At 40.5% G+C, this 24,211-nt stretch overlaps 2 protein-coding genes across 2 annotated transcripts; one reads left to right on the plus strand and one right to left on the minus strand.

Annotated features, from left to right (window-relative positions):
* Positions 1-4,952: 4,952 nt before the first annotated feature.
* LOC308099414 (neuropeptide B-like) lies at positions 4,953-6,640 on the plus strand (the record flags this gene model as incomplete). Its single annotated transcript, XM_080448158.1, has 2 exons — positions 4,953-5,216; positions 6,512-6,640. 2 exons carry the CDS (start codon positions 4,953-4,955, stop codon positions 6,638-6,640), a joined length of 393 nt encoding a protein of 130 aa, XP_080304284.1.
* Positions 6,641-8,347: 1,707 nt separating this feature from the next.
* LOC308099415 (guanine nucleotide-binding protein G(o) subunit alpha-like) lies at positions 8,348-22,905 on the minus strand (the record flags this gene model as incomplete). Its single annotated transcript, XM_080448159.1, has 10 exons — positions 8,348-8,547; positions 9,368-9,455; positions 11,795-11,866; positions 12,298-12,439; positions 14,712-14,840; positions 19,563-19,723; positions 21,510-21,602; positions 21,962-22,053; positions 22,157-22,292; positions 22,867-22,905. 10 exons carry the CDS (start codon positions 22,903-22,905, stop codon positions 8,348-8,350), a joined length of 1,152 nt encoding a protein of 383 aa, XP_080304285.1.
* Positions 22,906-24,211: the final 1,306 nt, after the last annotated feature.

Genomic DNA, 24,211 nt, shown 5'->3' on the forward strand with positions numbered 1-24,211 from the left:
TCTGTCTCCAGTGGAGTTGAAGACTGAACTAGGAAGATGTAATGAGTGCTGTGCTCATATAGAATCTGTTTGTGCTGCGCAAGACATCATGAACCCTGGTATGACTTCCTTCTTACTGACAATAAGAAGCAATCAGCACTATGGGTAAATAATACAGCAGTCAGACCAAAATTGGGAATATAGATTTCCAGTTGATTAATGGGGGAAAAAATCCGTAAAGGTAATCATGACATAACTATCAACGAGATTGTATCAAGCAGGGTCCTAAACAGCTATACACTACAATGATACATTTTGATTAAAAGATTTAGAACTGAAATTTAAGATGAATTTGTATGTGTTATGTGTCTTGTGCCTACTGTCTACAGTCAGTTTCATTCTAACATGTGTGATTGTGCAGTGCATGTGTTTAAAGGTAGTGAAAGTGATTTCTGTTGAAATAAGTGTTGAATAGCTCTACAGTATATCCCCATAGCAATCATTGCTATGGTGTTTGTTCAGTGACAGGGGTCTCCCCATCTCTCCAGCTCTTTAGTAAACCGAAAATAAATGTTCAGGTCAGGAAATCAATATCATTCATTCAGGAAAGAGAACTCATAAAGGATACAGAAGTTAAATTCTAAGTGATGAAACTAATAAATGAGCAGACAAAATTGGAACTGGAACACAAGCTGATGACTTATCTTTGTGGGGTTCTATCTCCTGATTGGATTAAACATATAACCCACTGGAAATTTTATTTTGGGTTTAGAGGCGAAGAGATGGGGAAACCCCTGTTACTGAACAAACAGTATTGGAATATACACCCACCAGCCACTTTATTAGGTTTGCCTGTCCAACGGCACCTTAACACACATTTCTAATCAGCTAATTACATGGCAGCAACTCAATGCATTTAGGCATTCACACATAGTATAAGACAATCTGCTGCAGTTCAAATCGAGCAGCAGAATGGAGTATATAGGTGATTTAAGTTACTTCAGAGACATAACACAACAAGAGCAATTATCACATTGATACATAACAATGTCAGAACAACTACCTTGACATAGAAACATCTACTCGGTACGTTATTGTGACAACAATCTGTTTGTCACATACGTAGAAGAAGACAATACTTTATGACAACAAAACAAAATCTTGACAAAGTTGCACGTTTTAAAATAAAAATATTGTAGCCAGGTCCTTTAGCTACAGTAATTCATCACAGCAGAGAGTTGGATTATGTATGTATTATCAGTAATGGGGCAGAGAGTTGGATTATGTATGTATTATCAGTATTGGGGCAGAGAGTTGGATTATGAACTGAGACTGTGAGACCCAAGTTGAACCTAGTTGTTAGTATGGTGTAGAGAGAAACACAACTCTCTACAGCGTGGGATCAGCACATTGATCGCAAAAAGAGGAAACCTCAATGACCGCTCAGAAGTGTTAAAGAAAGTAAATACTGTGACCTCAAAATAGCCAACCTACAAGGTCACAACGTGTCATGATGTAACAGGAGAGCTGGTGGATCAGCTATTTTCCAAAAAAACTTGAAAAAGAGTTTTCAGATGGGGGGGTCTGCAACCAAATACATATTTGGGGGGATATGAAAAGGTTTGAGAAGCACTGCTCTAGGACTGTGCTTCTATCTGCATGAACATCTGTAAAGTTTAAGTTGTGGGGTGCAACCGCATGGCGCCAGGGTGCAGCAACTGACACCATTCAAACATGAACCTTGGCATTATTGCAGGATATTCTGGTCTTTTTTCTTTTTTTTCTCCCATTTATTATGAGGAAATAGTAATGATAACTGTCTTTTTACCCTCACACCTTATATGGGACCCAAAATCGATATGATTGATAGGTTCTAAAACTGGGGTTCTCAAAGTGGGATCCGGGGACCCCATTGAGTCCTTGAGAGTGTTCCAGGGGGTCCCAGGCAAAATGTGTTAATAATCAAATTACTTAATTAAACTTTAATTAATCAATTGTGACCCTGCATATTTCATACTTTGCTGTTTTAAATTATTTGTTTCCAGCATATTGGGAATTTATATATATATTTGTTTTGCTTTTTACATACATCTTCTCTTATTTATTCTGGGGGTCCCTGGAACAAGATATCTTTGAGATGTGGGTTGGCAGCCCAATACATATAAATGTGGGGGTCCTTGCCATGAAAAAGGTTTGAGCACCACTGATAGTTTTTCAGAAAACTGTTACATTTGTACAGAATCAGCCTCAGGTCTTAATGTGTTAAACGCTGAGGCGTTTATCAGTTGACCTGATAGGGTCTTCTCTTTCAGTCTCCAGTGGAGTTGAAGACTGAACTAGGAAGATGTAATGAGTGCTGTGCTCATATAGAATCTGTTTGTGCTGCGCAAGACATCATGAACCCTAGTATGACTTCCTTCTTACTGACAATAAGAAGCAATCAGCACTATGGGTAAAAAATACAGCAGTCAGATCAAAATTATGAATATAGATTATTTCCAGTTGATTAATCGGGAAGAAAAGCCATAAAGGTAATCATGACAATAAGCAGGGTTCTAAACTACAACAGCTATACACTTTATTCAAATAATTAGAATTGAAATTTAAGATTAATTTGATTAATGTTTTCAATGAAGGCCCCCCTTCTTTTAGACCAGTGGTTCTCATCCTTTTCAAGCCGCGACCCCCCAAAATAATCATATTTGAACTGGGGACCCCCCACCCTGACAAGCACCTGGAAAGCTCCAAGTGCTTGTAGATCTGCCATTTTTAAAATTTTTGCCTCTTTCTTATTATTATTTGACAATTTGGCCAATGTTTGACCGGTTTTTATATTATAGGTTGTTGATTACTTTTGATGCAGTAATGGTCTTTTTTTTCCTGATTGGATTAATTATATAACCCACTTGAAATTGTATTCTAGGTTTAGAGGCGAAGAGATGGGGAAACCCCTGTTACTGAACAAACAGTATTGGAATATACACCCACCGGCCACTTTATTAGGTTTGCCTGTCCAACGGCACCTTAACACACATTTCTAATCAGCTAATTACAGGGCAGCAACTCAATGCATTTAGGCATTCACACATAGTATAAGACAATCTGCTACAGTTCAAATCGAGCAGCAGAATGGAGTATAAAGGTGATTTAAGTTACTTCAGAGACTTAACACAAGGGCAATTATCACATTGATACATAACAATGTCAGAGAACAACTACCTTGACAAAGAAACATCTACTCGGTACGTTATTGTGACAACAATCTGTTTGTCACACACGTAGAAGACATTACTTTATGACAACAAAACGAAATCTTGACAAAGTTGCATGTTTTAAAATAAACATTGCAGCCAGGTCTTCAGTACTTCATCATCACAGCAGATAGTTGGATTATGTATGTATTATCAGTATTGGGGCAGAGAGTTGGATTATGTTTGTATTATCAGTATTGGGGCAGAGAGTTGGATTATGTTTGTATTATCAGTATTGGGGCAGAGAGTTGGATTATGTTTGTATGTTGTTAGTATGGTGTAGAGAGAAACACAACTCTCTACAGCGTGGGAAAGAAATATCAACATTCAGCACAATGATTGCAAAAAGAGGAAACCGCAATGACCGCTTAAAAGTGTTAGAGAAAGTTACTGTGACCTCAAAATAGCCAACCTACAAGGGCACAACGTGTCATGATTGGGGGGGGGGGGGATATGAGAAGGTTTGAGAAGCACTGCTCTAGGACTGTGGTTCTATCTGCATGAACATCTGTAAAGTTTAAGTTGTGGGGTGCAACCGCATGACCACAGGGTGGCGCCAAGGTGCAGCAACTGACACCATTCAAACATGATGAACCTTGGCATTATTGCAGGATATTCTGGTCTTTTTTTCTTTTTTTCCTCCCATTTATTATTATGAGGAAATAGTAATGATACCTCACACTTAATATGGGACCCAAAATCGAGATGATTGATATGTTCTAAAACTGGGGTTCTCAAAGTGGGATCCGGGGGCCACACCTTGAGTGTTCCAGGGGGTCCTAGTCAAAATGTGTTAATAATCAAATTACTTAATTAAAATTAAATGAATACATTTGACCCTGCATATTTAATACTTTGGCTGTTTTAAATTATTTGATTCCAGCGTATTTGGAATATCATTTATTTACTTTTTACATACATCTTCTCTTATTTATTCTGGGGGTCCCTGGAACAAGATATCTTTGAGATGTGGGTCGAAGGCCAAATACATATACATTTGGGGCTCCTTGCCATGAAAATGTTGAAAAAAGCACCACTGATAGTTTTTCAGAAAACTGTTACATGTGTAGAATCAGCCTCAGGTCTTAATTAATGTGTTAAATGCTGAGGCGTTTATCAGTGACCCTTTGCTGTGATCAAGCCAATGGTGCCAGAGATGAGCTAATCACACACACACACACACACACACACACACCCCTTTCGTCCTGGCGGAGACAAAAATGTTAGAGGTTATTTTGCACAGATATCAATACAGGTGTGCTTTGTGATTTTGACTTGCTCTTTCGTGTGCCTTGGGCACAAACAAAAGTTAGAAGATAGAGAATTACCACAGTTACATTATTACCCGTATAGCCTATAGCATAGGCTACTGCAGTCTATCTGGAAACTAAAGTCAGCCGACACAGGAATTCAATTATTTCCAATATAAATCAATTAGCCTATACCCTGCCCTGGGAAGCCCATGGTGACGCGAGGTTATACCCACTCCAGACAGTGTAGGCTATATGCTGCCCTCAGAAGGCATTCCAATGAAGTAGCCTAGTGCACAAGAGGCATAGCAGCCTACGATCACGGGGTCTCTATAAGTAGAGAAGACATTCGAAACAAGATCAGACCTACAAGTAGCCAAGTGAGAGGAGAAGAGTGACCAGTCGCTTCAAGTTGGATTGCAGAGACAGGAACATTTAAGCCACCGCCGATCAACTTCAGTTTCTCATGGAGATGTCAGTTAAACTCACCTTCTTTCTCGCGGTTCTCTCCATGCTGCTGCGGTGCAGTCCAACGGAAGCCTGGTACAAGCAGGTGACCGCCGGTCCGAGCTACTACTCCGTGGGCAGAGCGTCCGGCCTGCTGTCCGGGTTCCGACGGTTCCCGAACCTCCGGAGAGCCGAAAGGGACTCATCTGAAGAGGGCAGAGAACTTCTGGGAAACAATCACCACACCGCACAACAAAACTTTGGTTCTCCGAATTTCTTCTTTAACACTGTAAGTATTATTATAGGATGATAGCGGCTAATTCAGACAGAAACATCTTCAACTGTTAAGTCTTTATCATAGAATTGAATCAAAGCTGATTGCCATAGAAAGTCATCAAAGAGAATAAACAATACACACGTGAGGCGGGCGTGTTTTTTCAATTATTTTTTTCATTTATTTTATTTAATGTTCACATTTTCTTTTCTTTTTTTTTCCAAAAATTATAAAAATTATAAAAAATAAATGAAAAAAGTAGTAATTGTAAAAACACGGCCCCATCACGTATTAGAAGGACAACATGAGTCACCAGAAGCAAGGACGAGTGTTTTCAATGAATCTCTGTCATTGTTAAAACGGAGTTTGAAGTTACAATGGATTTGTATAGGAAGTGGGCGTGTATGATAAAATCAAAATATCTAAATACTGAATCAAGCAACTTAAACTGTCTGCGGTCCTTTCAAAAGTCTGAGTAGATGATGTTAAAATGACCCCAAACATGCTTTAAAGTGAAATATATCCCTTTAGGTTTCCACCGTATTTCGCATGGGGGAGCTGTCCCTTCAGCACCATGCAGGTCATATAGAGAGCACCAAGACAGCTGGAAGTCACTTTACAGTTGTAGGCTACGGCTACTACAGGCTACTAAAATGTCATGTCAAGGACCCACAAAATATTTCAAAATTGTTAACTTTTTTAAAAACTTTCTCTCCAAACATTTTCAAAAATAGCAGATCTATAGGATCTCAATGTGTTGCACACATGTTGCAGATCTGCTATTTTTGAAAATAGTCGAAGTATAAAACACAGTTAAAGTGGTTAAACTGATTGTGTCATTGTGATGCTTTATTATGAACTCATTTTGCTGGGGACCCCTGGCCTGGACCCCCTCAAGGACCACTTTGAGAACCAATTAGGGCTGTCACAATGACATTTTACTCAAATAATTGCGATTAACGATTTAATTGCGTTTCTGTCGTTCAACATTGGAATATAATGATTAGAAATTACATTTCTGTTTGGCTTTTAGGTTTAGGAATAGTGGAAATAGCTGATCTACATGCTCAAAATGCATCACATCATGATGCGTTTTGAGCTGGTAGATATGCTGTTCCACTATTTTTGAAAATGTTTTTTGGTGTATTTTTCAACATTACGATTATGACGATTATGCAAAAAATATTGTGATCATCTCAAATAATTGTGATTAGGCAATTATGTAATTGTAACAGGCTTAACTACGTGCTGGCAAGGAGGATGTATCGAATCCCTCAGTAATACATCCCTTTGTGTTTTCCCCCCAACAGCCCATATGCATCAAAGACATTACACCCAACCTGCAGAGCTGTGAACTTGACCGAGGCGTCAAGGGGTTATTCAAGTGTAAAGCCGATGTCTTCCTGTCATTGGATGCCACGGACTGTGCAGAATATTGATCAGTATTGTATCATGGGGCAGGATAAGCCTTGGTTGTGGCGGAAACTGAAGATGTATCTTTGTTCCACTAAATGAAAGAACTGAAGTTTTATTTTCCATTTTGCCAATGCCTCTACAACGTTCTTGCTGGCTGATGTGTGTGTTCACAATATTTTGCATAATGCACTGTAATAATAATGTACATATGCATCCAAGTTGTCATTACTAGATTAATTGTGCATCTCCACCTTTACATTCGTCTTCATGTACAATAAAGACACAGAGGAGATACTCTGATCATCCTCAAGACAGCAATTGTTTGTACTTTGTTGGCATCAAGTTAAATCCCAACAGATAAAGGAAACCATTTTGGTTCTACATATCGGTTTTGATATTTTAGCATGTACATATTTTAGATAAAATTATTGTTTTTATTATTAAAGTAGAATTTCAACCGTGATTTCCCCAAAATAACACCAGTCCTCTGTACGTGCCCCCATCTCTAGCCTCAAACTGCACTAAAGACAAAAGGCACCAGTCATTTCACTTTACAGATTGAGAATTAAAAGTTTAAGGCCTTTTAAAAAATACAAAATATGACAAAAAACTAAAAATAGACAAAAAAAACTCCAAGTAACACGTTTGTGCATTTTGGGTCAAACGTCATTAAACCACCACCACAACCCTACCCACCTGCAGTAGTACCTCCATTAAGAGGAATGATTACATTTCATTACACCCAGGTCAACTTTGTATAATGAAAGGCCGCTGGCCATGTGGTCCGGGCACCTAGGGCTGCAATGCAGCCTGACAGCGTGTCGCGGGTTTGAAGCCCGATCCCGACGACCATTGCTGCGTGTCACTCCCCATCTCTCCCTCTCAATTTCCTGTCCATCTACTGTAGCCTATACTATCAATACGAAGGCAGAAAAAGCAAAAAAAAATATCTTAAATTAATTAATAAAAAACACATTTCATTATACCCCGCCACCACAACCTATACCCACTTGCAGTAGTACCTCCATTAAACCCCACCACAACCCTACCCACCTGCAGTAGTACCTCCATTAAACCCCACCACCACAACCCTAGCCACCTGCAATTGCAAATACCTCCATTAAGAGGAATGAAAAAGGTAGAGCTTTATCAATTAAATATTTATAAAAACAAAAGCTTTAAAATAGAATTTTAAAATAATCAATAAAAAGAAAATACAGCTTGATTTTGATTGATCGTTTTAGCAAAGCCATGGCTCTAGCTCTGTTCTTGATGCTATTAGTACTATGAGCCACGATTCATGGCTTTGCTCACACAAGCTTATGGGTGATTTGGTCATGCAGTGTCGCACTCCAAAAATAGCAGATCAACAAGAGGATTCCCATGGTGACGGGGATTCCTGGAGACGGGAGCATGCCCATCGTCAACACCAAATGGCTGGACTAGGTGTGGTAAAACTGGGCACTTGGGCATAATGAATTTATAGTTTAGGACACAGCACGAGGAGGCGTTTAATATCCGAGGACTGCCAGTAATCAGCCTCTCCTACAGGGTTATGAAATCGATGTCACTAGCCAGAACAATCCACATGAAAAGCATGAAAGATCATTTTGTGCAGTGGAGCTAAATGTCTACCCTCTCTCTGCCATTTTTGGTGCGCGACAGCAACACGCAAACAAGTATAAATCACTCTTTAGAGTTCAGTAAAAAACACAATCTGCATATTATCTTCAGAGTAGCGTCACAGCAGAGACACGGTCGCCGTTTTCCTTGACGATTTGCTCCATCAGCACCTCGAACACCACCCGTATGTTGGAGGTGTCTGTGGCGATGGTAAAGTGGTGGTAGATGGGCTTGTTGGGCCTGTCGTTACACTCCAGAAACATGGTGGCGATGTGGTACGCTGCAGCATCCACGTCACCATCAGCTCCTATACAGGGAGACAAATGGCATTATTAAATCATCATTTAGATCAGTCACATGACGCGACGTCGCATCAAAGATACGTCAACTTTGTGGAGGGAAAGGGTCATACAATTAAGTATAAATCAGCCGCAAGAGCTTCATACTCACAAGTTTACAGCTACGACAACACTGAGTCAGTGCCTGCTTACTCAGCTGTCGGGCAGACATAAATGAATGCCCCTTTATAAACTATCAGCTCTTCTAGCTCATAACAAGTTGCAAAGCATCAAGGCAAGGTATGGTAGTGAATATTGTGAGCCTTTATTTCTGGTACAGTAGGTGTGCTGGATGAGGCCGAATGTGACCATGCACTGTCATGCACAGAATTAGATTAGATGCATGACCAGAACGACTGTGTCTAAGAACTGTGGCAATCTCTGGCAGCAAGGGATTTGGATTCCCCAATGATAAAAGAAATGCTGTGAACCATGCCTATATGGAAAGGCAACAAAAGAAACTGTTGTGGTGTGAATACACACAACTCCTCTGGGAATCCAAGTTCCTGAATCTTAGAACATTTGAGAGTTCCCAAAGGAGACAATTTAATGACCGTAGTAGTATACACACACAACTGTATAGTTATTTGCAACGTTTTACACAATATAACCCTCAATGTTAATTTAACTCAGTCCATTTTTAGTAATGTAGCAATTATCACTCCAAATCTTGTCAAGCAGGAATCAGTATGACCAGAGAAGGTAGAAGGGTGTGAGAGAACACAACATTTTTGTTTCCACCAATTTCACCAAAAAATTCAATACACAAAAGAGGTTATAGAGGCATACCTTTATAAGATGGGAGGTACAACCTTAAGTGTCTTCCCGAGTATAGGATCTTCTGCCGGAAAAGATCAGTTTTGTTCATAAACAGAATCTAGAAGAGAAACAATTTACAAATCAATAGTATAGTTTAGAGAAATGGTTATAATTGGCACATCACTGAAATTTGTCAGTGGTACATTTTCAACAGGATGCAAACTTTTCTTTCTTTGGTATATACCGCTTCAAGACTCATGCGTGACAATACAAATATTTTCTTAAGTTAGTATGCCAAAACAACAAGGGTGATACAGTATATAGTAATGATTGTCTCAACTTTTCAAAACGAAGTATACAATGTCATCGATAATGAATGATTGATAAGTGCAGTGTGATGCTGCCACTGTAAGCATGAGGGAAATCAAACTGGCAACATCAACATGAACATAATGTGCTTCTTTCAACTATATGAGAAGCTGGAAGACCCCCCCCCCCCCGGACACTGCATATTAATGAACAATACATATCAATGTAATGTAAATACACCAGATTTAGCAAAGATGCTAGTGTACACCCGCAGTCCCCACAAAAACAAGCAGACAAAAGCGTACATTACACAGGGAAAACAAAGCATAATACAAATACAAAAACAGGGTACGAAACAGGTACAAAAAGGTGCAAAGTTATCTATTTATTTTAAGGCCAAGACAAAAACACATTTTAACTTGGCTCATATTAGTCATATATTATTGCACTAACTAGCATTTTAGAGGGCAATGTATTTGTATACTAAAGTGAATTGTGTATAAAGTGCTACAGTAATACAGCACTTTCAACTAAATTAGTACAGGATATGTTGTCAAATAAAGTTCCTCTGTACTCCTGACACCCTTCTCCACCATCTGGTGTCATCCATTCCAAAAGGGCAAGATACAGCAAGTCACTGTCTCTGCTGAGAGTCACCAACCATGGACAACTACTAACAGGAACACTCCATTTATCCAGAGCCAAGAGACAGACTGAACATCCCCAATGACCTTCTTCATTGCATGCACATCAAGGCTAGCCCCTGGCAGATGCTTCAAGTCCATTAACCCATGCATATCAAGGCTAGCCCCTGGCAGATGCTTCAAGTCCATTAACCCATGCACATCAAGGCTAGCCCCTGGCAGATGCTTCAAGTCCATCAAAAGAAAGACACTCGGCACTAAAGGAGCGTGCACCATCCCTACCGTCACCATGGTTGAGTGAAATTCTACAAGTACTGTACGCTTAAAGGCTACAAACGTTCTATTTGAGCAAATCTGCATGGTAAAATGTTTTAATACAAAATGTCTAGTACACCTTGCCGTGTCTGGGGTTGCAAAGTTTGATATAAAAAGGTGGTCAAGTGTGTGCCCCCCCTTCAATTATGATAAAATTATAGACAGCCCAAATTAAATCATCAAATTAATTATTGCCCATAATTCTTTATGCTGTAAAAAGAACACAAGGTAATTGACTTATCTTCCGTTTCATTCTTCTCTTTTGTCTGTTTGATAAAAACAAACTGTTAGACTGCCAAGCAACGTATTGTGATGAAGTCTGAGATCCCAAACCATCCCCTTGACATCATCCCCTTGAGTGAGTGACGTATGAAAACATTTATATTGACCCCCCCCCCACCTCCCCTTTTAACCACTGCTGCTGTGTATAGGAAATAGATGGAAAAGGGTATAATTAACTGCCTAGGGGTGGAAATCATGCAAGAGCAAAAGTAGAAACAAAACTACACCCAGCTGTTCACTGATAAACATATCACTGTGACCAACATCCAGTGACTCACCACAATTTAAAAGAGAAAGGAAATCAAACAAACTCATTACACAAGGTTTCCAGCCGACATGCCGAACACAAATCACCTGCCTTGAGACCTCCGTTACACCTCCAGCTGCACTAATTATCCGTGTCAGGGGCAATCACAGCTAGGCTGTGCCCCGTCTGCTTGGCAAGGTGATTATTATACCAACGGGCACTCAGTATTCCTCTCACACCCAGAGTTAACTGGGTGTATACAGACATCCAAATACACACAGTCTGTGTCAAACATACTGGCAAACAATAGGGGGTGGGGGGAGATACATTTTAACCACATAAACCTATTCTGGGCATGTAATAACAGGCTAACATTCAGTGACAATCGCATTTATTTTGCAATGTATTGTGAGCTTGTAGACTATCGTTGTGGAAGAGATTTGGTGTAGAGGGTAAAAAGGAGGGGGGCCATCGACAGACCCATATCCTATAGTGCGTACCAAAAAATCCTGAAGGAGGCGTCAACAAGTGTCATTTGGTAGCGCGGACATCTTGGTGGGGTATAAACAGGTTGACATAACATTGACCTCCACAAGTATGTCTGCAGCTAGTGATTAAGTGGTTAATGTGTCCGATTGCATTAGGCCATTTAAAACTTACCCACGGCGTGTCCTTAAAAGCGGTGTTTGTGTAGATGGAGGTAAACAGATCAAGGCTTCCCTGCAGCCGGCTCTGATGCAGCAAAATATGTGGGAAAAAGACGTGAGAGGATAAAGCAAAAGAAAAGGAAGCGCTGCCTGGGTTCAATCATAGTGGCTCAAAACAGGTGGACAGTGGAACATGTATAGGAATAGAAGCAAAGAAAACCAAAGTTCTGCTTGTGGTGAGGCAGACTATAGGGGAAAAATAATACTGAGACATGCCGTCTTCAGGTGAAAAGAAATATTAATTTATTTAGCAGATGAGCAAGGCAACAGCTGACCTACGCGTTTCGACACTTAGGTCTTCAACAGGGTCTTAAACAGACGAGTGGAATTCTAATAACAGACACTCCTCAATTCAATCATAATCGTTTCTTAACCCGGGTTCTGATAAAAAGGCATAAATGCACTAAGAGTTGTTTTAGAGAGGGAGGGAGAGAGAGAGAGAGAACACTACATTACTCTTTGTGTCCCAGGTGAGGAGTCATCCATCATGTTCACATCATAGCCACTCAGATCCACCACAAACAACACGGCCTGGACGCAGTCAAAGCAGCCCAGCCACTTCCTCTTCTGGCTCTGCTGGGCCCCGACGTCATAGAAGCTGTCAACACAGCAAGACAATAAGGTCAATGGACCAGTAATGACATGTATAAAGCATGCTGTCTGTCAGGTGGAAACGCATGTCCAAACCGTTACTATTCAGGAAATGTAATAAAGAACCTGTCTTACAATAGATCCAATGTAGTCATTATTTTAGTCACACGCTCGTGTTATTTTTCATTAGTTAAATACATTTTATTTCTACATTTTACAGACCAACTCTCAACCTGGCATCCCCGTTTTGGGCATGTCACTATAAGCACGATTGTTCAGGAAGAGCGAAAATAGGATGCGAGCTTGTGGACCGGCCATTTCCGCTAAATTTGCCAGAAATATAAAATTAGAAAAAACAGCTTCCATGTTCTCATTCAGTGTAGTTACACATTTGTCACCAGGTGCCGCCAATTACAAAACAGACTACTTCCATGAATTAGAAGTACATTGTACAGAATGTGTATTTAAATATTTTGGCTGTGAAAACATTCTCCATAGTATGTTCTCGTAAATGTTAGAGAATTCATGTACCCCAATGTGACACATCTTGACCAATCAAAGACATGGCCTAAGTGGTCTGTTATTACTGTCCGACAGTGGTGTAAAGTAACTAAGTACATTTACTCAAGTACTGTACTTAAGTACAATTTTGAGGTATTTTTTACTTTACTTGGGTATTTCCAATTTTCAGTACTTTTACCCCACTACATCTCAGAGGCAAATATACTTTTACTCCACTACAATTATTTGTAGTTACTAGTTACTTAGATTTGTATTATAAAAAAAGCCAACACTTCAGCCCTATACATTTCAGCCATTTGAAAATGACAATCTACAAGCTCACAATGTGAGCTTGTAGATCTGCTATTTTCAAACGATTTTTAATACATTTGAAAAGTTGTGAAAATGGGACATTCTGCATAATGAGTACTTTATGTACATTTTTATACCAATACCTTGTACCTTTACTCAAGTACATTTTGAATTCCGGACTTCTATAGTGCATGTTATGCATTTCTACATTGCAGTATTGATACTTTTACTAAAGTAAAAAATGTGAGTACTTTTTTCCACCACTGGGGCCGAGCTATCAGAGAGAGAGTGTGAGTGAGTGAGTCGCTCTCTTCCTTTCTGGGGATAATCTCACAAACCGCTGGACCGATCAGCACCAAATGTCTTGTGCATGCTGCCAGTAGGGCCAAGGAGTTGTTTTTTCAGCACCGTGACCAATTTCTAAACTAAAAAAGTATCCAACAGAACATTTCCTCACAATGTCAAAGATTGTAAGTCATGCATCAAGCTGTGGGTCTAGGTGACACAGGCAATAGACCACTAAGACCAGACACTCACCAGACACCAGGTGCATGATTGCTCTACTCATGTCTACGGAAATCAAACATTTATCCACTGAAGAGTCATCTTTCAAAAGCTGGAGGACAGTAACCCAGAACCGTAGTGTTCTGGTAAATCATTACCTGGGGTGACTTATGTGAAGGCAAATCTGCAAAATGATGCATCTTAAATTTAAGTCCGATTTGGGTTGGGGAGAAACAACATCAATTCAGTATGTGAGCTCATAATAACATCCTGGCCATATTGTGCTTACAATTAAGGTGATGAAACCACCTTAATGTTTAATATGTTTTGAGCATTTCTGCCAACAATGACACATTGCCCCAAATTGGGACGCCACTTTGGTTGAGTGAGAAAGGTAAGCTATTAAATAAACCGAGTTCCCAGAAGCTCTCGCATAAAAACGGGAGAGGTGAGAGGTGACTAATCAAAGTATGAATGAATGTATGTGTACTGTTTGAAGAAGCTACGGTACATACTGTACTGTACAGTGGAGGTGTTGTTCTGTAGAAGGGCCGCTCTACATAAATAATTCATTTTGACACAAGATCTAGACTCAGTGTTAGCATATCACAGTACCTGGAAACGGTATAAGTATCCTGTATTAAAATTGGCTAATGGGAGGGCGGGTGGCCGCCAGGCGGGCAGGCGGACCGCTGACGTCACTCTGACACAGCCATAACCATATAAGGAGTGTGTGCCCAAATATGGAGTGTGTTGTCCAACATCAATGTGTCGTCATGGCATCAGCCGCAAACAAATCAGTCAGTTCCATATATGGGCATAAAAGGGACAAGGACTGACGGATACAGAGATCCGGTTGTCCAGAGCCACAGATCAAACCGCTATGCCCATAGCGACCATCAACAAAGTCAAACTTTAAAAAGGTGCAAGTATAAATATCCCCAGGCTTTACAAGTACTTACCGAAGGATAATTTCATTAACTTGAAACTGGGCCTGGACGATTCCACAGGTCCTCACTCTCACTCTCAATACATCCATCTCTGCAGGAATGAAGTTTGGAGCAATGATCCGACTGATGTTCTCAAAGAAGCTAGAAAAGAAGGGGATCGAAGTAAGGAACATTATGACATCTGAAGATGAAAACACCAGTGATTGTCGACATGATGGGCCAGCTGCTCAAGTCAACTGCTAAACACTGTTTAGTGGTTAAGACCTGAGGCCGATTCTACAAATGCCTTCTAAATCAGTAGTTCTCACACCTCAAGATTTTTCAAAAATAGCAGATTTACAAGCTCAAAGCGACGTGCTGCGTCAACAATTTCTAACATAAAGCCTAATATACAGTACTGTGTGAGCCACTTGGCTCATACCTCCTGAAATTTCTAGCTGCATAGAATAATAGTGCGCTAAATCGTGCAGAAAATAGCAGATCTACACGACGTCACATTGCAATGTGTAGATCTGCACAAAAAACATCCATCAAATCAAAAGGTTCACCTCAATCTTGACCAAATTTGACCTTTGGTCAATTAGCGGTCAAAGGTCAGAACAATTCGCTCTTTCCCAAAGCAGCAGACAAGCAGCTGGCACAGGATATAAAACCACAGGTTGTTATTAACACAAAGCTACAGGGTGCAGTCAGCCCTATACCACCAGCAGTGCCCACCCACTCCCATCATCCCGTGCAGCCAGGAGCAGACAGGCGACATTCCAGTCTCATCACGTCACACTCCAGGGTGCATGTCCCCCTCCCTCAAAGACTCTGTGCCCCAATACATATACGGGAAACCCAGAGCTCAGGGTGTCGGGTCAGCCTTGCAATTGTAATTGCAGATGGTTGATGGGCTCAGATGACAGACTAATAGGACTGGGGACATTGGGCAGTCTCAAAAGCACTTGGGTTTGGAGGGGCAGGGGGCGAAATGATGCGGCATACTTGCAGGTATGCTATTTTACAGCCTTACAAAGCCAAAGTGCAGTAACTACACAATCAAACGGATACAAAAAAGCTTTAAAGAAGTAGTTCACCAATTGTTTAGACTAATTGTCTATCAATTACACACCCCATGAAGCATTGAATTCATGGAGATTTTTTTGTTTTTGTCGCATTCCTAAGCCAAATAATTTGATTTTATTGTCTGTCCGATAGGAGACTCTGAGTCTACTTTGAGTCTCCTACCGTATACATCAGCATCTTTTACTGCCGGTAATCAAATTATTGGCTTAGGAATGCGACAAAAAGAAAAAAAATCTCCATGAATTCAAGGCTTCATGGGGTGTGTAATTGATAGAAAATATTTATTTTAGGTTAACTACTCCTTTAAAGTTGTACAATGCAGATTCACAAATAACGATTTTTAGCAACCTCTGCTGGTCACTACCGTCACTGCATACAATTTCCGTAGTCCTCGATTACCCAGAATTCCATTTGTTTTCACCGGAAGCCGGAAGCGTTTCAAAAAGTGTTCTTTTAATTGTTTTATACTATCTGCGGATCGTTTCTCTTAGCCAGTGGAGCATTAGTTACCATGAGCTGTGCTTTCTTTTTCTGTTCTTTTTCGATCTTCCAATCCTACATTCTCTTAAAATCAGCGTGAGGTTCCTTTTTGTTATTAGCGCGGTAGTTCCTGGCCAAACAGGAAACCGTTGCGGTAGTTCCTGGCCGACGTCATGACGTCGGCCAGGAACGTCATTTTCCCGGGAAAGTCCCCCCCGACAGCGTTCAATAGAAAATATATAAATAAAAGGCTTCCGGGGGTGAAATTCATGGAGTGGGTGTTGTGAAACTTTTGCCACTCACAAAAGATATACAATTTAACTAGTTTTGTTGAAAACGTTACCTAGTATTACTTTAAAGTGTTTCAATTGGCCAGCCAAATGGGTATACAGTACAAGTGATATTGTGCTAATTGTATATCTGTTCATCAGAATCAGTGTTATCGTCACATCACAGGTTTACAGGTGTAATCAGTGGGTGAAATTTGTTTGTGCTTGTTCATGAAGTCATTGTTTATCCCGCAAAAATCATGAAGGCCAACACAATCCCCACATCCCTGCAATTCTCCACGGCGCTGCAGGACAGGTGTCTAGCAAGCAAAGGATCACTGATGTATGGGGAGCACCTTTCCATTTCTCCAACAGTGGCGGGAGCTACTTATTGCAGACTGCCACATAACACATCCATTATGCAGTGTGCCATATTAATGTCACATTTCTCCGGGATGGCAAGACATTTCTATGACGTTAGAAAAGTTGGGAGGCAGATTATAATAAAAGTCTGCTCGCAGCCCGAGGTGGTGCCTGTCCTTAAAATTGCACAAAAAAAGCCCCACAAGTATGTCACGACAGCAAAATGTTCAGAGGGCGAGAGATGTAAGCGTGAGGTCTATCGGAGAGAGCAGAGAACAGGAAGAGAGAGTTAGTAAAGTGTCCCATTACCCTCCAGTTCCAAACCACAGTGACTTATTGAATTCCGATGATTAAGCCGTCATGTTCCCATCTGAACTTGAACGTGTTCAGCCCGTTGCCTCACAGACAAGTTTCTCAAGCTCATACACTGCTTGAAAGAAAAAAAACATACACTCCCGAGTCCCACATACGCCTGACAAAAGAGTGGCGAAAATTGTTTGTGCCATTTAATGAACTGCATTCCACAGTATCCAGTCAATGATGCAGCCATTCAAGTCTGGCATTTCTTGAATGCCCATAAAATGTACCACAGAAATGAATCAATCAATACACCGTCATGATTGTGTGAAAGGTGAATAATTGAAAAAGCTCTTCAACTAACATGAGGATTGTTACATGTCTTTGGTTTTGTTCAGACTGCATGCAAATCCTATTTTTCTCTCAAATACTGGCTTTAGCTTTAGTTTTTGTAGGTGTATTCAGACATTAATAGCAGCATCACAACCCGCTGTCATGTGACACATTGTTCTGGTGAGCCAAGTATAAGCAGGCTTCAGTGTCCAGACAACATCTGTAGAAATCTTTGCAAAAGGTTTCTTTTCTTTTGCTCTTCAGACTTGAGCTTGTAGATCGGCTATTTTCCAATAGCCGAAGTTTAAAATGGGGCATGTCAAATAATAAAAATCTGCAAAGCAACTAGTAACTAAAGAGGAGTAAAAAGAGGGAAGACTATTAGATGAAGTGGAGTAGAAGTTTAAAGTATCACAAAATGGAAATACTCAAGTAAATGTACCTAAAAAAGTACAATACTTGAGCAAATGTACTTAGTTACTTTCCACCACTGCATTTTCTGCTCATCTTTACTACTACTCAATAAAACATGATCTGCCATCCAATCAACGTCTTCCTGGACATCTGCAAACAGTGCCATTATGATGCGACTGCAATTATGCCTCCACACACAACAACATGATGTTGTAAATGTCAAGACTCAGAGCACCCATTTCCTGGAGACAATTTAACCTTAGCAATGGTCGTATAGTGTCAGTGGCGATGACAAGTAAGCTCAATGTTCCTATAGAAAGGAGGTGACATTCACTGCCGACATTTTCTCCTTTGTAGAGTTAAATTAACAATGAGGGGCGCCCGATAGCCGAGTGGTTAGAGGGCACACACTATACTATACCTCCACATGGGCTCAAATGCCTGACAGTCAATCCCTGGTTCAATCTGTTGCATCTATCTCTCTCTATCCATCTATATTGATTGATTGATGTAGTTTATTTAGAAAGACATGAGAATAGTACATGACAGTACATAACAGTACATGGAAGTACAAATTCACAATACAAGGTCTACTAAACTGGAAACCCTCATTAAGCATTACGCTTGTTTAAGATGAGAACCCCATGCACACAAATCATGATGAAATATAAGAGGCAGGCAGATATACACACTACTATACAGAATGTCATACAATCAGCTTTCAGGTTACTGGTATGACGAGAGAAAAAAAATAATATATATATATATATATACAAAAGAGGAAAATGAAGGAGGGGGGGGGGTAGGGAGGGGTAGGTTAAGACTTAGACAGGGGCCATTTTCGAATTGCAGCCTCCTGAAGGTGTATCTTTAGGGCAGTTTTGAAAGTGAGTAGGGTTTTACACTCCTTTACTCCTTTTGGTAGGGCATTCCACATTTTTGATGAATAGCATGAGAACGAGTTCATACCCTTAGTTGAGCCAAATCTGGGTTGAACATGATCAGTGGAGCTGCCTCTGGTGTTATGATCATGGACTTCATTAACATTTTTGAAGTATTTTGACAAATACAGGGGGATCCCAATGTTGTGGTGTATCTTGAAGACCAGGCCCATAGCAAGTTGCTGTACTCTGTCCTCAACCCTAAGCCATCCAATAGCAAAATGAGCAGGGGTTAGATGGGTTCTGTGATTGAGGCCAAGAAGTAGCCTTACAAGTTTGTTTTGGGATGTTTGGAGCCTTGTTTTTAAGGCCTTGGAGGTGTTACCATGAAGTGCATGCATAATCATAATGACCTTGAATGAGGGCCCCTGCAAGAATCTTCAGGGTATTCTTACTGACTAGGCGATCAATCCTCCACAAATAGCGTGTTGTTCGGTTGACATTTTTGATCACTTTTGCTTTGATCATATAAGCTCACAACGCGCGTTGTGAGCTTGTAGATCGGCTATTTTCAAAATAGTCTAAGTATGCATAGGGCTGAAGTGGTTAATGCATGTTTTGTAATAACAATCAAAATCTACAAAGTAACTGAAGTTTTCAAATAATTGTAGTGGAGTAAAAAGTACAATATTTGCCTTTGAGATGTAGTGGTAAATGGTAAATAAAATAGTGGCGTAGAAGTAAAAGTATTGACTCACTAGAGAGCAGAGTCGTTCAGCTCAAACTCACAGCCTCTGGCTGCGGCGCTCCGCACGCCCTGATCGGCCCACAGAGCATAGAAAGCATGAGCTACGAAGGGAAGCAGCTCCTGGTCCTCCCCATAACACTGCATACAAGAGAGGATGGCACGGGCATGGACCTAAGGGGCAACACGACATATACAGATTCCCATATCATACACACACGGTTTATAGCTTTCTTTTTAAACACGTGACAATATACAGTTAAATCTGCTTTTTGGATACCCCCATTAAATACACAGGAGAATCTATCAAGCCTATACAGATCTAAAATAAAATAAAACTATCGTGGAAAAGGTCATTTTCTACCATAATTGAATTGCGCATAAAGCGAAACATTTGAAACCTTTTTTTGTTTTAATCTTGATTATAGCACAGCTCAAAAAAAATCATCTCTCAAAATATTAGAATATTACATAAGACCACTCAAAAAAAGGATTTATAAGAATACAGAAATGTCAACCGTTTGAAAAGTATGTTACACTCGATACTTAGTCTGCGCTACTTTTAAACAAATTCCTTAATGGGGCGTGGCATGGAGGTGATCAGCCCGTGACACGAATGTCTCCTCTGCACTCCCTCTTCTTCATGTTACTGTGTGTAGAAGGCAACAGCAGAGGACATTTCTCTACCTCCCTACCCAAACAGACACAGCACCACTCTGCTGCCCTGTCCCAAAGGGAGGACTGTGGCACTGCTGAGGAGGTGTTATGGTCACCCAGGTTTGATTTGATAGCAGCCTTAAGCTCATCTGTATCGTTGAGTCTAGTGTCTCACACCTTCCTCTTGATAATACAACACAGATTATCTGTGGGGTTCAGGTCAGGCCAGTTGGCTGGTCAGTCAGTCAAGCACAGTAATACCATGTTTCAGGTCAGTGCACCAGTTACTACTTAGTTTTGGCAGTGGGCATGCAGGTGCCAAGTGCTGCTGGAAAAGGAAATCAGAAATCAGCAGGTGTCATGATGGGTGCCATGTCATCTGCTGGTGTTGGTCCACTGTGTTTTATCAAGTCCAGACTCAACACAGCCATCTACCAGGAGATTGTAGAGCACTTTGTGCTTCCGTATGTTGACAAGCTTTATGAAGATGCCGATTTCCTTTTCCAGCAGGACATGGTTCCTGCCCACAGTGCCAAAACGACTAGTAACTGGTGTACTGACCAAACTTATCAGCCAACTGGCCTGAGGAATCCCACAGATAATTTATATTGTGTTGTGAATAGGAAGGCGTGAGACACTAGACTCAACGATACAGATGAGCTTAAAGGCTGCTATCAAAGCAAACCTGGGCTTCCATAACAACTCAGCAGTGCCACAGGCTGATCACCTCCATGCCACGCCCCATTAAGTAATTTGTTTAAAAGTAGCCCAGACCAGAGAAGTATTGAGTGCATACATTTTTGAGTGGTCTTATATAATATTCTAATATTTTGAGATATGGATTTTAGATTTTCATGAGCTGTATGCCAAAAAAAGGTTTCAAATATTTCAATTAATGCGCAATGAATCTAGAATATATGAAAGTTACACTTTTCTAATTATATTATGGAAGAAAATGACCTTTTCCACAAGATTGATCTGTATACACTGAATTTCTTGAAGCAATACATTGTTCACTTTGAACTTCAATGAGAAAATGCATTCCAGTGCTTGAGACTGTAGTGAATTAATCGCAAAATGGCTTAATGCTACCAACACCAAATTAAAGACCCATCTCATAGTAAATTTCTTCAAAATCAGAGCCTTCATCACCTCACACACATACAGTGCAGCGGATAAATACCGACACCTAGTGTGACAATCAGGTACTGTATATACAAAGAGACTTCTGCACTTGGTGAATTGTCATCTTCATCTCAAACAACCTGCGTCCAAATGTTACTGAAGTGTATGATGGCCTCACCTTGTTCTTCTTGTTGGTGAGATTGATCCTGAGCTTTCCCATACCCAGCAACACAAACTTCATTGAGGTCAGGAGGTTGTTGAGCACCGCAGACTGTGGAAGGATAACAACCTCTGTCAACACCAATGGCTTAATTGATGTGCCTAGGGGTGGATTACTACATGGGACACCGTGGCCCTGGCCCAGGGGCCCAAGAGCACAGGGGACCCCCAGTCAGAGCCAAAAGTGCTCATTCATGTCAATAACAGAGCCCCAAAAAGTCCTACTGAAAACTGTAGCCAGACATTCACTTTGTAGATGTTACAGGAAAGAAACCATCATAATGCCCTTTTAGTGCATGTTTATCCTGCCAGTAAAAATAATAATAATGGGCCTAATGATAAACCAATGGATTAAAATAATAATAATTTTAAAAAATAGTGAAATAAATAGTGGTAAAGTGCATACTGTACCTTAAAGCTAATGAGCTCCTGCTTGGAGAAGCCATGACTGTGGATGATCTTGATCTGTTTCACTAAGGTGCTCTTCCCACTCTCTGCAGCACCTGATATGCAAACAAACCACACCGAACAAATCATTTTACTTATAGACAGACAACACTTCGATGACAATTCTTTTTTTGCAGCAGAAAACATTAAAAAACTCACCCAGCATCAGGACCTTCATCACATTGAGCTCACTCTTGGCATGTTCACAGATATCCTGTTCTATGACAGAGTTCTGCAGTTTTGCCCTCTTACCCTCTTCAGTCACATCTTGGTTAGCGCACAGGCCCATGCACATCTACACAGGCAGGTGAGGTGGGACAACTTTAGAAAGAAAAGGCTGCTTTTCCATCATAAGACCTGAGGCCGATTCTACAAATGCCTTCTAAATCAGTAGTTCTCATACTTAAGATTTTTCTAAAAAATGTTCAAAAATAGCAGATGTACAAGCTCGCAGCGGGGCACGAAGTGACGCGCTGTGAGCTTGTATATCTGCTAATTTTGAATAGCCACTGCCCGGTTTTAATGGCTTCGTTTCATCCATTAATTTCATTATGCCATCCCAATAAGTAAAGGGATTGGTTGTATAGATGATACAACCTTAAAATTGCAGGCATGCAATTTGGAAGTGATGAGCACACATTAAAATGAAGGGGAAAACCTCCCCATGTCAGTTGGGATTTTCCAACATAAGACAAATGTAACTTATCAGTGGTTCGTAAACGTGGGGTCCAGGGACCCTCATGGTTCTTTAAGGGGGTTCCAAATGGACCCTTACAGGTCTGCAACTCAGAGAGTATACAAATGTAGGCCTACATACAGGTCCTTGAAATCAAAAAGTTTGAGAACCACTGCATAGATTATTAGCCTACCTGCAAAGGGGATGGCAGATAAGTGAGACAGCAAAACATCATGACTTTTAGCCTACTTGTTTGTTTTAAACAATAGGCCTTGAAGCTCACAGCAACCTGTACACCTTTCTGGTTTGAATGCAACCCCAGAGGAAGAAGGAGTGTTTTTTTTTTTTCTTCTTCTTTTTTTGGCAGAGCCAATGAGGTTACTAATTGGATAATGTAGCTCACCTGTGAAAGTCAAGTCTGCTGATATGGTCTGCTGCTTAATCAATAGGCCTATATAAATAAACCTAAGGATTTTCATTGTCTTATATCTAGTAGGCTATAGGGCCTATAGGCTGAGAGACACTGTGTAGCCTTAAACTCATTTTTTAGATTTAGAATATTTAGATTTTGTTGAATATATTCACACAGATAACCATCCATATGGCTGCTGCATGTGCACGGCAGAGAGAGAGAGAGAGAGAGAGAGAGAGAGAGAGAGAGAGAGAGAGAGAGAGAGAGAGAGAGAGAGAGAGAGAGAGAGAGAGAGAGAGAGCGAGAACCAAGGAGGGGACCCTTATCTTCATATTTTAACCTTTTGAGTTTTTTCGTAAATTAATGCCCTGCTTGATCATACTACTACAGCATCACACTAAAGTATAAAAAGTAGCAGATCCACAAGCTGGGCACAACGTTTTGAGCTTGTAGATCTGCTACTTTTAAATTTGAATCCTGAAACGTAACATTTGTGGATTTTTTTGGGTTTTCCACCCAACAGAGATGGTAGGGTTTAAAGGGATAGTTCACCCAAAAGATTACGGTAGGAGACACAAACAGGGGTCATCAATGTGTCCGTACATGGACATATGTGTCTGTGGTAAGACATGGCCTTGTCAGTGGCACATTTTAGATTTTTTGTTTTATAATGTTCTTATTGTGATCATAAGACCCAATTACTGAATGTCAGTCTCCAGGTTTTCCTCAGAATATTTATGACACTGACTTACTATGACACACTATGGCACATTAGGAGTAATGTCCACTATAGGACAGTGTTTCACTAACTTTTTATTTTCAAGGACCCCCCCTAACTCTGAGAGTGAAATAGAACCAAATGGACCATTTGTGCACTCTCAGAGTTACAGACCTGTAAAGGTATTATATTAAGGCTATAGCTCTTTGTGTTTCTGGTAATATTCCACTCATTTGTGTGTCCATGGAAAAAAAACGTTTTTGACAAAAATGTCCACCACAAGCCAGCATGGCGATGACCCCTGGACACAAAGAGTCTCCTTTGTGTCTCCTACCGGAACCACTACCTACCGGTCCGCTGGTCATCAAATTATTGGCTTAGGAATTCGCCAAAAACAATAAAATATCC

Source organism: Gymnoscopelus braueri, assembly GCF_963280865.1.
Source record: "Gymnoscopelus braueri genome assembly, chromosome: 13".
In the NCBI taxonomy this organism is placed as follows: Eukaryota; Metazoa; Chordata; class Actinopteri; order Myctophiformes; family Myctophidae; genus Gymnoscopelus; species Gymnoscopelus braueri.